The 15,566-nt window shown below is 41.2% G+C and overlaps 1 protein-coding gene across 1 annotated transcript in view; it reads right to left on the bottom strand.

Moving 5' to 3' along the window:
* CHAT (choline O-acetyltransferase) overlaps positions 1–15,566 on the bottom strand; it is a 44,313-nt gene that overhangs the window by 2,652 nt on the left and 26,095 nt on the right. The window contains exons 8-13 of the mRNA XM_070945465.1: positions 14,407–14,507; positions 11,645–11,773; positions 10,255–10,377; positions 8,500–8,641; positions 6,308–6,370; positions 2,882–3,019 (exon numbers count right to left, since the gene is read on the bottom strand). Of these exons, the coding sequence (XP_070801566.1) occupies positions 2,882–3,019; positions 6,308–6,370; positions 8,500–8,641; positions 10,255–10,377; positions 11,645–11,773; positions 14,407–14,507 (696 nt within the window). The remainder of the gene's footprint in view (positions 1–2,881; positions 3,020–6,307; positions 6,371–8,499; positions 8,642–10,254; positions 10,378–11,644; positions 11,774–14,406; positions 14,508–15,566) is intronic.

Genomic DNA, 15,566 nt, shown 5'->3' with positions numbered 1-15,566 from the left:
GTTTCATTATTGTTGTGGAATGCAAACCTTTCTTTAAAAGCAAAATGCTGGAGGTTAAGAAATCCTTATGCTCTTGCCTTTGTTGTGGACAGGCTTTCAAAAGTGGCATTTAGCTTTTAATGGCACCGGACAGGCCATTAGTCCCGCTAACGAAGTTATAGAAGAAGCAGATAAATTTGCTGTACCCCAGTCAAAGGCCATCAAGTTATTCAAATTCCTCCCTCCCCCCACCTTTTTTTTTTTTTTTTAATCCATGGATGGTTTCTTGGAGAATTAATGTAAGGATGGCTGGCTTACGCACAGTCACATCTGAAAAAACCTCCAGACAGCATGATGAGATCGAATGACTTATTAGATTCCTTGTCTACACTGGGCATTAGAAGCTTCCCTCTGACCATTTTTTGAGAGGCAAAAAAAAAAAAATGTCTGACCTTCTGTATCTCACGCAGAAGGTGAATCCAGTGGTTGTTACCATAGTTTGGTAGGCTAAGACTGTGTTTGCACAGAAATCAGGGGTGAAATCCAGCAGATTCTGACAGGTTCTAGAGAATCGGTAGCGGAAATTTTGAGTAGTTCGGAGACCGGCAAATACCACCTCTGGCTGGCCCCAGGAGTGGGGTGGGAATGGGGATTTTGCAGTATCCTTCCCCTGCCATGTCCACCAAGCCACGCCCACAGAACCGGTAGTAAAAAGTTTTCAATTTCAGCACTGACGGAAATGTGTTACGTTCACAGGGTGAGCAGCTCAAAGAATCCACAAATGAAATGATGTTGACTTGAGGAGCAAAGGGAGAGAGAACAGTTTGGATCTTCATGCTTGGTAGGTCTTTGCAAACAACACTTCAAATGCTTGAAACCAGCCCTGTGAGCGAAGGATGAAAGACGCCAGCAGTCCCTGTAATCCATTTCAATAAGAATGCCTAACCTGGAGCCTCATTTGATAGAACATTGGGGTGGAGTGGGGGTGCTTAGAGCACCTCCCTGCCATAACATTAAGTTTTTTTTAAAAAAAAAATTAGAGAAAGAGAATTCTTAAATACCTGGCATTATTTAGTTATTTTATTTTTTATTAAATTACATGTATCCCCCCTCTATTATTTGTACAAATATCTCAAAGTGGCAAACACATCTGATACACCTGCTTTCTCGTCCTATTTTCTCCACAACACCAATGAACCTGAGAGGTGAGTTGACTTTCATGCCTAAGGTGAAACTAGAACTCGCCACCTCCTGGTGATTGGCTCAAAGTCACCCGGCTGGCTTTCATGGCTAAGGCAGCAACCGAACTCATGGACTCCCAGTTTCTAGCCTAGTGTCTTAATCACTAGACCAAACTCACCTTCATATTAAGGATATTGAATCAATTAATTTTAAATTACTTTTAATTAAATATATTTATAAATTCTGTTCAGTTTGGTTCTTTTCTCAGCTCTTCCCACTGTTCTGCCTGCTTGGCATATTGCTTAAAGATTAAGCACAACCCTTTGACAAAATAATATTTCATATTTCTGGTTATATTCTGCCCTTGAAGTGATGTCCCGGTGCCTGGAGGCTGTACGGATCTGGATGGGGAGAAACAGACTCAGGCTCAACCCTTCCAAGAGTGGCTGTGGTTTCTGACATCCCGATATAGTCAGTGGGTGCCATCACTGACTATTGGGGATGAGCCGTTGGCCCCCACGGAGAGGGCTTGCAACTTGGGCATCCTCCTGGACTCACGGCTGCCTTTAGAAGAGCACTTGACGGCTGTGGCCAGGAGGGCTTTTTATCAGGTTCGCCTGATTAGCCAGTTGCATCCCTTTCTGGATCGGGACTTGTTAAGTACGGTTACTCATGCTCTCGTCACTTCCCGCCTGGACTACTGCAATGCTCTCTACATGGGGCTCCCCTTGAGGAGCACCCGGAGGCTCCAGCTGGTCCAGAATGTGGCCGCGCGGTTGGTTACGGGAGTGACGTGGCGCTCCCATGTAACACCCCTCCTGCGCGAGCTGCACTGGCTCCTGGTGGTCTTCCGGGTGCGCTTCAAGGTTTTGGTTACCACCTTTAGAGCGCTCCATGGCCTAGGACCAGGGTATCTACGAGACCGCCTTTTGCCACCAGTAGCCTCTCACCGACCAGTACGCTCCCATAGAGAGGGACTTCTCAGGGTGCCATCGGTCAAACAATGTCGACTGGCGGCCCCCAGGGAGAGAGCCTTCTCTGTGGGGTCACCTGCCATCTGGAACAAGCTCCCCCCGGAGATACGGAGGATCCCGGATCTGCGCACTTTCCGCCGTGCCCTCAAAACATTCTTATTCCAGCAGGCTGGCCTGGCCTAACTTCCCTTTTAAATTGCTTTTTAAATTTGTCTTATAAATTGGGGTGTTTTAAATTTGTTTTGGGCCAAAGTATTTAATGTATTTTAAATGGTTTTTTAACATTTGTACTATGTGTATTTTATCTTTTGGCTGTTCACCGCCCTGAGTCCTTCGGGAGTAGGGCGGTATATAAATTTAATTAATTAATTTAATAATAATAATAATAATAATAATAATAATAATAATAATAATAATAATAATAATAATAATATTTTGCTTGAACATTTCTCAATCAGCTTTGATCCACTTTTTGGGGAAGAGAACATTGATTTACTTAAATTAGAGTTTACCCTTTGTTTAATTTGATCCTTACCCCTGTTTATTGCCCAAACAGACAGCCACTGGCTATTCATTTCTCCTGTCAAAAGCCCAAGAAGTGGAAGCTCATAACATTTTAAAGGGTTGTTGAGCATCAGAAAGTCTTTACCGGCTTCATCTCAAGTTGTCACTGATTCATAAGGACTGTCATGGTGAGAATAATGGAGATTCCTTCCTCTGATTAATCCCAGGAAAATTTCACTCACCTGGCTGGTGGAGAGAACAAATCGATTGCTTGCCAAATATGTTTCATCAGTAAAGAAGTCTGGCAGTTCTTCGAAGTTTTCTCGGGCCATCTCTCGCAGTCCCAATAGATGGTTGTCGATAGCCATGCCTGTGATAGCCTGTGCCCCAAACAGGAGAAAGGAGGCATAATCGATCACTGCAGCAAGATGCCAGCCTATCAATTTCTACTTTGGGATTTAACACGAAACCATTTCCATCTTAAGAAAACAGAATAACACAGTTGGAAGAGAGGTCTTCTAGTCCAACCAGCTGCTCAGGCAGGAAATCCTATACATCATTTCAGACAAATGGTTGACTAATTCCTTCTTAAAAACTTCCAGTGATGGAGCACCCACAACTTCTGAAGGCAAGTCATTCCATGGTTGATTGAAAGACTGCTATGATGTCAACCCAGTCCTCCTTTTCATTAAACTAGACATAGCCAATTTGTGCAACTGTTCTTCATATGTTTTAGCCTCCAGTCCCCTAATCCTCTTTGTGGCCCTTCATTTTTACTCAGTGGATACTGTGGCAATGTTCAGCTTGATATTGACACTTCTTTAGAAGTGGAAAATCAAGAAGGACACAATCCTAGCCTTGCTGTTTGAAGGAACTCTACTGAACTCAATGGGATAAAAAGTAAAGAGGAGAGAAGATGACCTTGAAAGAGATAAGCAGGATTGGTTGATTTGGCAAAAGAGGACGAAGTTTTCTTTAAAAGTCCCGAACAATGAATTAACCTTCAGAAAATGGTTCAGGTACAATCAGAGTTGCAAAATTTTGTTATCAGAATCAATCTGAACCAAACAAAATGCTAATCATCCTATAGATTTGATTTCCTGGTCTGGTCTACCTAATGGGGCTGACACATACATCTCAGAATTTCTACAAAAAAGAAACTCCTGGATTGGACTGAACCAGTCAAAAAACTTACTTGTTCACCACTGCTGTTTCCTGGATTTGCTATTGTTCTTATTTTATCCTATATTTTTAATGCTTTATGTAAATTTGTATGATTAATCTTGTTGTACCTCCCTACTAGGATTTTGATCATTTTTATCATAAAAGTAAAATGTGCTTAATAAATTTATAGGATGGTAATATCAGTAGTGGTTTCCATTTACCTTCGCTACCGGTTCAGAACTGTGAGCACGCATGGAGCTTCTGCGCATGTGCAGAGTGTCCGTGATGACGTGTGGGTGAGTGGGTGGAGCCTCCCACCACTGCCACTACCGGTTCGCCCCAGTTCGGGTGAACCAGTAGAAATCCACCTCTGGGTGATATTAAACTACTGTCATTAATGTTTACAATAGTGTGTCTAGAAACTTTGCAATGCTATGTAAATTGTATATTGACTTAGGACAATTTTTCCCAGACAGCATATTATCTTTATGGGCATAATATGGGGTTCTTTAATTAAAAGATTAAAATTTTCTGCCCAATTTTTTTTTTTTAAAAAAAACAGATTCTCACTGCTACAACCAGTGGTGGGTTGTCTCCAGTTCGCACCAGTTCTATAGAACCGGTAGTAAAACTGGTGGGAGGCTCCGCCCACTGACCCTGCCATCATCAAAATGCTTCTGCGCATGCCCCGTTGCGAACTGGTAGTAAAGGTAAGTAGAACCCACCCCTGGCTACAACCTAACCATTTCATTCATTCTTCAAAGCTTTGGTTAAACAAATTATTATTATTATTATTATTATTATTATTATTATTATTATTATTATTATTATTATTTTAATTTAAATACTCCAAGCAAAGAATAAAGAACTGTCCATGGATCTTTAGCAAAGCTAGAAACCAATGTTGGCCTGTCTGACATCAGAATGAGTGTGAGGAAAGGTGATCAAACTGAGGTCACCATGTTTCCTCCCATCAGAAGAAATGGATTGGAGGATCAATGAAAATGTTTTCCTATCTAGTGTGATTTATAAGGCTATAAGCACTGACATCCTTCCAAGGTAGATTAATGAAGAGAAAGAGGCTGCTGTGTCCTAACACAATAAAGGAGGTGCCAACACATTCTTCACAAGCGTGTGGGGGGGGGGGAAGAGGGAGAGAAACTTACATTATTTTTGCTAAGGGTACAAAGTTTAATATATCACAATCATTTGCTAAGCAAAGAATAATTAAACTATCTAGGCTATCTAGGCTACATCTGGAAGAATTGTTTCTGGAACAAAGATTGTGAAGGAAAGATCTTAAGAACTTTGGAAGAGTCATGCTGGATTTGGCTCTAGATCCAATTAATGCAGCTTTCACTTGGGAAACAGATGGGGTGGAGATTCTACACGCCAGGAGCTGCTGCTAACTGTGAAGGAATGATGGCCAGATCTTGGGCAGATGGAAAATGGAGCCACGCCATGTCAGAACAACACATCCCTAACAGAGGGATAGAATCAAGATCACACAATGCCTTGGAAAGACCACATTTGGAATATTGCATCAAGTTTTGATCACCACGATATAAAAAATATGTTGAGAGCAGTGGCGAAATGTAAAATTTGTTACTGCCAGTTCTGTGGGCGTGGCTTGGTGGGGGGATAATGTGATTGGGTGGGCGTGGCCAACTTTTTTTTTTTACTTTTAAAAGCATTTTTTCTACAACCAAGAGGTTGTAGAAAAAATGCTTTTAAAAGTTAAAAAAAAAAAAGCCTCTGATGATCGTGCGGCTCAGCTGGGCATGGTGGGGGGACGTGCAGGGATTTTTGCTACCAGTACTTCGAATCACCTGCCATCATCGCTACCGGATCAGGCGATCCGGTCCAAACCGGGAGCATTTCACCCCTGGTGGAGAGTCTAGAAAGAGTGCAGAGAGGAGCAAAGATAATTAGGGTGCTGGAGGCTAAAACATATGAAGAACAGTTGCAAGAATTGGGTGTGTCTAAGGATTGGGGGGGAACATGATCATAGTGTTCCAATATCTGAGGGGCTGCCACAAAGAAGAGGGAGTCAAGCTATTCTCCAAAGCACCTGAAGGCAGGGCAAGAAGAAACAGATAGAAACATTGAAGACGATATTAGGATTTTAAGTAAGGCTACCTGATCTGGGATGCAAAAATCTCAATGGCCACTAGATGGCAGCACTGAAGTATATCTTTGCTACCCTCTAGTGGCTGCATAGTTGAGTAGCAAGCAAGGAATTGCACATTAAAAAGCACATGAATGGATTTGAAAGCAATTTTACCTATGTAACTCATTCTGTAGGTACCTTTCTTGAAACATTTAAAACACAACAAATTTTATACCAGATATAAAGTTGAAAATAAACAAAAATATTTTATTTCAGCCTCTGATTTCTGGAAAGTGAAGTACTTGTATTTCATAGTTATCACCATCACTAGGATAGTTGGGTTTTTGTTTTTTTTTAGCAATGAACTATTTTTTTTCATATAGTAGATGCTTACCAAAATAGTGTAATTGGTCTGAGCAGTTATTGCACTCTTAAATAGCTGCATTTTTTCAGAATTCTGTAGATAAAACAGAACACAGGGATTTTCAAATGTATATATCCACATGGGCAATCCCATTACTTTTAATGCAGTGATTAATTCCTTTAGTACAGATGCATTAGGAAGCCTGCCCTGGGAGTAGAACTGATCCTAAACTAGAATGCAAGTTTGAACAACATCTGCCCCTTTATTTCAAACGTTGCAATACTTGAGTTAAAACATCATACCAAAATCAGTTTGAAAATGCACAGTTAAGCTTCAGTCTTCAAGAGAAAAATAGAGGAAAAGACTGGAATGCTGAGTACAGAAGCTGATGGAGTTGGCAGAGATGGCTAAATTGACCATTTGGTTCAAAGAATGAGCCCTGGTGGCTCAGCAGACTAAAGCACTGTTATTAACTGTTATTAACATCAGCTGTCTGCAATTACTGCAAGTTCAAATCTCCCCAGGCTCAAGGTTGACTCAGCCTTCCATCCTTTCTAAGGTAGGTAAAATGAGGACCCGGATTGTGGGGGCAATAAGCTGACTTTGTATAAATACACAAAAGTATGAAGGCTATTGCTTAAGGCATTGTAAGCCACCCTGAGTCTTCGGAGAAGGGCGGCATATAAATCAAATAAAAAAAAAAAGAAAGGATTATAAGTACTTTGGTTTCTACTTGGAAGCCACTTCTGGACTTTGTGCTTGAGGTGGAAAAAAATGAAACTTTGATTTTGGGTTTTACCAGTTAGATTGATTTGTCATTAGAGAAATGGCTAGTTTATATTATGGGAAAGTAAAAAGTTGAAGTTTGATGTTAATGCTTTATTCTACTGCAACAGAGAGAGTCGGAAGTTAATACCATTTTTTACCCTTCGTCACTTCTCTTTTCTCCTTCCCCTCCCTCTGTGTCCTACTATTTGCTTTTGTATTTTATTATGTAAACTAATAAATGTTAAAATACTGGAATGCTGAGTAGTTACATGTCCATCTTTGTGTTCTGTAGATGTTTATTTCTCCTTGTGTTATAGCATGGAGAAAGAACATATACAAATCCAGAGATAGGCTGTTACGTCCAACCAGAGATATGGCTGACTTCCCCAACATGGCACTCCCCAAATCTGATGGATTACAACTCTTAACATCTCCACTCAATATATCTGAAAGGTTCCCCAGAAGCCATGAAGATTACAGGAGGTTCAATCTAACTGAAGCCAGCACAATGAATACAGTTTTAATAGTAACAAACCAATCATTAAATGCTTCAGTGGCTGAAGAATTAGCTTGGTGTGATCAGCAAAAGAGTAGCTCACTGCATGCAGGAGCTTTTTAAAGCAGCTACAACTTGCAGACCTGCTCTCCTCAGCTGCTATGAGAACCCAGAACCCATACTTAAATACAGGTGCTTTAAAGAGTTCAAGCTGGTGCTATTGGTTTTCTCATTTGCTTTGAAGCGCCTGCTGAAAACACTGAGAGCCTTGATAGTACAGGGGTTTAGTGCACCCTGTTATTAACACAGCTGCCTGCAATTTCTGCTGGTTCGAATCTCTCCAAGGCTCAAGGTTGACTCAGCCTTCCATCCTTTCTAAGGTAGGTGAAATGAGGACCCAGTTGTGGGGGCAATAAGCTGACTTTGTATAAAATATACAAAAGAATGAAGGCTATTGCTTAATGCATTGTAAGCCGCCCTGAGTCTCCGGAGAAGGGCGGCATATAAATCAAATTAAAAAAAAAAAAAAAAAACCAAGACTAAACAATGCCCAATTCTACTGATTCCACAAGTGCATTATAGTTATCCCTTAAGGTGAGTTGTTACAGCGTCATTTGCACTTACTAAATGGATATAGCTTAGCATAGGATTATTTTTAACTCCCCATCACTGGACATTTACCAAGGATTACTCGCCACCAAAGTATTCATTGTAAAATCCAGTATTTCTTCTCTTTCTTGCTCTTCCTGTCTATACACCTGTCCTTTCTGGACAAGCAAAGAAGTAAAGCATCCCCCAACCTATCTACCTCAAACCATTTATAGAGTAAGAGAATTGATCATCTCCAACAGTAGAAGATTTGACTTCTTAGCTGTCTTGGGTACTTGATCAGAGGAAAAACAGGAATAGAAATGGAATGCATATATAAACCCGAAACATAAGCCAAGGAGTCAGAGACCTGGAGAGCTGATTTCTTATCTACCATTCCTTTTGCAAACGTTAATGCTTCAGGAGTGGCGGAGCGGATGTTGTCTACCCTCCCGCATTCATAGCGACGAAGAGAAGCACTTTCATAGGTGGGAACCAGCCTCATGTTCAACCTACAGTGGAACAACAATAGAATCCTGATTGGAGCGTCTCCTTATTATAGAAGCTCTAAACAGCTAGAAGAAAACAGTAGCATCCTGATCCAGGTGTATATTTTACTATTGTGTTTTCCGTTGGGTTTAGGACTTCATTTTTAACTATGGGAAGAATCTAATGACTACCTGGAATTTTGGGCCTCAGTTATCACAACTCTGTTCTAGATTACTTTGTGATTAAAAAGTGGTGAAATCCTTACTGGAGTGTAAAGACTTATCCTACAGAATATAGTTTAGTTGATTTGGATTTGGATGTCCATTCCTCTCTACAAGTGACTCTGGGTGGCAAGCAAACTTACAATTAATCAAAAACAAATTCTCATCAGAGATACAAAAATTAAGAAGCCCAACATCTAAGGAAATGTCTTGTTACATCTAGACAGAATATCTAGTTCTATCTAGACGGTGTGTGGAATGGCTGGCCGTGTGCCCTCTTTTGCAATTGTGAATTCTTTCTTTAGACAACAGCATCTAGTTAACCTTTGGTTGAACTGGAAAAGCTAGGCGGGATCAGTCCTAGTTAGTATTTGGATGACTGTTCACTAAAAAGAAAATTGTAGGATGACAGCCTGTATGGAAAATGAAAAGCAAAAAGCACTTGAAATGTATCTCTGTTACCAGGAAAATTACAGAGAGGGCTATGAAGATTGTAGGAACTGAGCTGAAGTCAAAAGTCATCCTTTTCCAGATTCTGAATTTGTGTCAAGAGTTCTGAAGTCAGTGTGTAAGTGGTGGAATTTGTGTGGCTACAGCATCATCAAATGTCATCTCATGGCATAGTCACAGGGTTACAGAGCTCTATCAAGTGGGTCTTCCCAAAAAGATTCCTAGGATCAGCTTATACTTTGGTTGGATCCTGGAAATGTTGTATCATTTTCTTCGGTTCCTTCTCACCACAGTGCTGAACACCTTGAGTGTGAGATGGAAAAATAATCATTTAACTTATCTCCACAATATCCAGAAGACAATCTGGACTGGGAAGGATTTGTTTACTTGTTTCTGTATGGGAGGATAGTTCAACCATCCCTTTTGATACCCCATGTGGGAAGACACGGTAGAAATACCTTGAATTTTCAGACAACAGGTCAGAGAAGAAACGAACATCTCAGGATCTTCTCCATAACTCTATACCTGAAGGTGCAGAAGATTGGTGGCCTGCTCTGAACTTTCTCTTTCCAGGCAGAGAACCTTTGAACAGCCTGGACTTTTGACCACAAAGTGGATAGCAGGCTATCCTGGTACTGCTTCTTTATCATTCATTGGATTCTAATCTGCTTTCATTGTGTTCTTTATCAATAAACACAACCCCATCCTCCGAGCCACGTGTGGACACCAGTTCTAAGGTCCATGTTCTCCCTGGGATTTAGAATGCTGTTTAGTTCAAGGCTGTCAGTTCCATACCCATCCCAGCTGCTCACTCCTATGTAACGTGTAGCTTTGCCAAAACAATTTGTATTAAGGGAAGCTATAGAGAAAGCCGCAGGTGATTTACAGACTAATGGAGACAAAGGCACAGCAGGCAATTTGGCCTGGACTGAAATCTGTGCGGTCAACATATTTCCTTCACATACCGGTAAAAGGCCAACTGGAGTGCTACTTGGATGTAGGCATCTGGACTCATCTTCTGTTTTTTGATAAATTCTTTCCCATAGTTTTCAAACTTATAAGCGACAAAATCCAGATTCTTCACCAGTCTAGAAAAGGAGAAGAGAAATAAAAGTGAGAAGTTCTCATCATCTTTTTTAAAAAATAAAAATGCTTCTCCCGACAAGCTGCCCAAAGCATTGGCAGCATTGTGTCCATAAAAAACTTGAAATTCAGGCATTAAACTCAGTCCCCAGACATCCAATGGATTGTTTAGTGCAGTTGAAGAAGCTATACGTTTCCTCTGAGCACTGGAATAAGCAGTTCAGGAGAAGCAGGTTCACAATCAGAAGCACAAGCCTATGCAAAGTGCTAAGGCTTGAATTCAAATGAGCTGCTCTAGTATTCAAATTAGTTCCTTTTACTCCCATGGCAGTGTTCGCTCTCGACTCTGGAGCTCTCGACTTATTCCTCAGACTAATTAGAGAACAGCTTGTGCACCCACAAAGGGTAAAAGTTTACATAAAATGCAAAAACTAACCTCTCTTCTTTGGAGTTATTATTAATGCCATAGGAACACACTGACAATAATACACAGGATGTCCCCCTGGTGAAGGACGGGGCCGAATCCTGCAGGGGGTCAGCCCTGCTTCTTTGCATGGATGTTTTTCCAGATATTTATATATTTAACAGAGCTTTCTGAGGGACATTTGACTTACTTCAAAGGTTGTGCACAGCCCTGGCATTTAATACATTTCTTTGCCATTTTTCAAGGCTGGGATTTTTCCCAAGGTGCTTGTAATGCAAAAGCAAAATAGGAATAGTAAAATAAGCAAATGGGAAAAAAAACCCACATAACTGAAATATCCAACAGCATAAAAGAGTTTTTCCTCTTCAGTCCTTTTAGTGACAAGCCAGAGAGAACAGATGTTTTAAATGGAGAAGCTACTGATTTAAACCATGGTGCTGCCTGAGGAAGCGAATTTGTGATGAGACGTCACCACCACTTTTCCTATAGTGCCTATCTTACATTTGCTAATACAGAATTACAAAATATAGAATTATGACTAAGAAAAGGAAGGAAGGAAGGAAGGAAGGAAGGAAGGAAGGAAGGAAGGAAGGAAGGAAGGAAGGAAGGAAACAAACAGGGGAAGGGATGAGAGAAAGGCAGGCAGGCAGGATATCCTTAATCATATATAACATGTTTTTTTGCACTTTCTTCCACCAGCAACAACTCTGCTTTTTGCTCTTTACTCCACCAGTATCTGCCCCCAATCAGTTAATGAACCCACTGCCTATTTATTGTGCTCCTCAGATTAATCCTTGAAAACCTAATATCTCTGCATGAAGTTGAACCTCCTCGGGAACGCCTTGTACCTTTCCAGTTTTTCTGCAGAAGAAGCCAAGTGATTCTGAATTTCTGGAGAACATTTCCACCGTAGCCTCCTTGGAGCGGGGAGCTCACTCACTGAGTCTGCTCTGACCAGTTTCTTTGCTCCTTCTTTCCTGTTCGTAGAGAAGTAGAGGAGTCCAATGATTGGTTGGGTGATTCATTAGTTTTGTGACCTGCCCTTCTGAATCAGCTCAGGGAAAGTCTCTCTTAGATGCCTGCCCTGCTCCGTATATTATTGCTTCCAAGTCAGAACTAGTTTTAGCTACAGTTGAAAATCAGAGTTTGACAAATTACAGGAAATATTTTTTTTCTGTCTGAAATAAGAGGTTGAGCTTAGCTCTTGGTGTCTGTGAAATGAATAATGTTACTCTTTTATAAAAGTGTTTAATGTATTAAAAAGCTAGGATGTTCTTACTGTTGCAAACTGACTACAAATTGTAATTAGTAGAGAGAATGTGTTAAGACTTGCTAAAAGCTCTCTTGGAGACAGGAACCTAGGCAAGACCACTATCAGTAAGATAGGAACATCCACTCAAGGTGAAAATTAAAAGTAAATATGATAAGATAATTGTTGTTAGGCAGGAAATGACAAGATGAGCCTTTAAAGTGTAAAACAACTTGGAGAATGATTAAGGAGAATAAAGGGGAGTTGGGAGGGATTCTTAGGCGTGGTGTGCATTGGGTAGGAGTATAAAATGAGTCGCTTGAAAACTGCTTCTTGCGCTCTTTGAACTCAATCCATTTGGGAACGATTGAGGCCGCGCTTGCAACTGCTTTTTATTTTTCTTCATTTTATCTCCAATAAACCTTTGATTTTGTGAACCAGACGTTTATGAATTGTGAGGATTAAAATATTTGGGTCTTATATCTCACAAACTTGGCGCCCAATGTGGGGCTCGAGGGGGGGGGGCTTTTCTCAGTAAATTCTGTGGGCACGCCTGTTGATTTCAACTGCCTAGAGTTATCTGAGACCTAGCTTCCCATTGCGGGCTCTGAGCCAAACTAAATCAACAACTCTGGTCTACAAAATCAAAGAAAAGAAAGAGAGAGAGAGAGAGAGAGTCAACGACTGAGGCCCAGGACCAGGTAACCCAGTGCACTGGCCCAGGTAAGAACCTTTTGGCCCGAAGGAGGGAAATACACAATTGTACCTGGGTGGTCAGGAGAGCAATTGTGAGAGGTTCTGTGATAACGGCAGTGTGTGTGTGTGTGTGTGTGTGTGTTGGACTGTGTTCTGGAACCCTGGTGAGTCCAAAGCAAGTGCGGACATGAAAGGCTGCATTTCCTTATGTGAGGGGGAAGGCCAGCCCGAAGGGAAGCAAACTGGTGTTGTGGATTTTGAGTGGCCGTTAAATCGAGAATCTCAGGGAACCATAATCAGGGAAACTCTCAAGAGGATGGGTAATTGTTGTAGTTGTTGTTGTAAACCTAAAGAAAAAAATTGTAACGCTAACAAATCCCTTCTGACAGTCTTTTAGGACAGCTACCAAGTCAATGGGATGATTATAACCTGGCTCCATGGACTTGTAAATTAAGAAGAGTTTGGATCTTTAAAAATAGGCCAGTTTCTGCTGGGAGATTGAGATAGATAGAGAGGAATTTGGATCTTTAAAAATAGGCCAGTGCCGGCTGGGAGAGTCAAGCTAGAATCAGAAGGGACAGAAAATCCCCAGGGCAAAGACAGGTAATAACAATCCAGTGTTGAGGAGAAATGGCTGTAACTTTGAGTAAAAGTGAGAAGTTCACTAAAACAATTAGGAAGAATCGCAAATTGAAAATACACCCGACTAGTCCTTTAGGGGAAAATACTAAGAGGTTGGGGAAGGCCCCCCATACAGTAAGATGATTCAGAAGTGGGGCTGACCAAAGAAGATATGGTTAGTTTATATTGTTATATGTGGTAGGAAGACCCAGGAGTAGAAGAAAAGAAATACTGCAGTATTATAAGATTCTACTTTTAAGGTTTATAGTTCTTCCTACCTGGGGTTTAGCAGGTAATAAAAAGGTAAAGCCTAATTTGATTTGATCAGTTTGATGTGATCTCTGTTAAAAATTATTAGATGTTCATCTATAATAATAGTGTGTAGAATTGAATGGGATTGAATTGATTGTGATATGTTTGGCCGGCCGGCAAATTAAGCAAACTTCTCAGCTTGAGTTTGAAGCTGTGGGAAACTGGCAGTAGTTAGGGCCCAAAATTACATTTTTGATTAAACTACTTCCTGAGTTTTCCCACTGCTTGAAGAATGAGCTACAGATTGACCAAGGAAAGAAAAAGTGGAGATTTAAAGGGATGGACAAAACCTCCACATGTCTGAAAATGTTGTTGGATGGTATATGTGTATGTGTGTAATCATTTCCAGACCTGGATGGAGGATGAAACCTTCTAATAGTACACAACATTATTTAGAAAATGGAACTCATTGGCTTGTGAAAAGCTCTCTGAAATAATTGTAATGATTGGTTTGCATGAAAGGGGATTTTTGCATGTGAAATTTGTTTACACCAGCAGTTTGATCGCAGTGCAAATGTGAGTATGTTGACGGTAAAAGTTGGTGTGAATGTACTTTGATTCCCTTTCATATAAAGAAACAATAAGTTGCAAGGAGAAGAAATGAGAAAGATCCCAGTTAAATGATGTTGGCTTCAAATTATTGCTGAAATCTAAATGTCATTGGAAAACATGCAAGGCACACGTTGAAGTGAAAAAGCAGGTGGTTTCTTAGAGCAGCTGAAGGTAACTTACATGTGCTTCAGCAAGTGTTCGATGCACTGCACGAGAATGATCCCATCAAATGGAGAGTGTTCACACACTGTTCCACAGACTCCATCTCGCCCTACGACAAACTAAGCAGGGACATTAATTTAGGCAGAAGTGAAATGTGGATTTGGTGACTCTTGAGTTCAAAAGAATGCAGTACATTTTGCCTTTAAGATAGACCAGCCAGTATTAGTATTGGAGACTGGGTTTGTTTTATGCATTGGCCAATTATCACAGAAACAATTTTAAATTCCCCAGTATAACAATATCCAAAGGTCTTAAACTTGACATAGTTGGATGACGTGAAATATCAAAAAGCACCTAAGAGAACATTGAAAGGAAGTGCAAAGGCATAAAAATGTCATTGATTTTTTTCAAAAAACAGTGTCAAGCCTGAATTAAATTGATATGTGAAGCTGGTGCACCAGCAGGTGTTAAAGAAACTCCTGGCAGCCAAACTATACACAAAGCTGTCAAAGTGCGAGTTCCACAAGACCCGCCTAGACTATCTGGAATACTGAGTGTCGGGCGAGGGAGTAGAGATGGATCCAGGAAAAGTAAAAGCGGTACTAGATTGGCAACCCCCAGGCACCCGCAAGCAACTGCAGAGTTTCCTGGGGTTCACCAACTTCTACCAGCAATTCATCCCCGCCTTTGCCAAAATTGCCTGGCCTATCTCCGAACTGTTGAAAGCAGGGAAGGGCCCGCAACAGCCACAGCCGAGTCAACCCCTACAGTGGACACTAGAATGCCAAGACACCTTATAGCAGCTGAAAGGTTTGTTTGCCAAAAAGCCGACCCTCAGGCACCCTGACCCAGAGCAGACTTTCGTCTCAGGATGAACAATGCCTATGAAGATATTCCATAGGGAGGCATTCTCCTCCTCTCCAAGGGTTCTCTCTTGCCTTCACTTTCACACAGAATAACAGAGGGGGAAGATCGGCTAGTCCTAATCCCCTGCTCAAGCAGGAGGCCCTATCTCACTGGAGGAGCCAAAGGAAAGGGGGCCGGTCTATATTCTCCAAAGCCCCTGAAGGCAGGACAAGAAGCCATCGATGGGAACTAATCAAGGAGGGGAGCAACCTGGAACTAAGGAGAAGTTTCCCGACAGTGAGAACAATCAACCAGTGGAACAGAAGTTGCCT

Source organism: Pituophis catenifer, unplaced genomic scaffold, assembly GCF_029215685.1.
Source record: "Pituophis catenifer annectens isolate HBS135680 unplaced genomic scaffold, rPitCat1.0.hap2 SCAF_6, whole genome shotgun sequence".
Classification (NCBI taxonomy): Eukaryota; Metazoa; Chordata; class Lepidosauria; order Squamata; family Colubridae; genus Pituophis; species Pituophis catenifer.
Note: the sequence above shows the minus strand (reverse complement) of the source record. Positions and strands in the feature narration are given on the sequence as shown.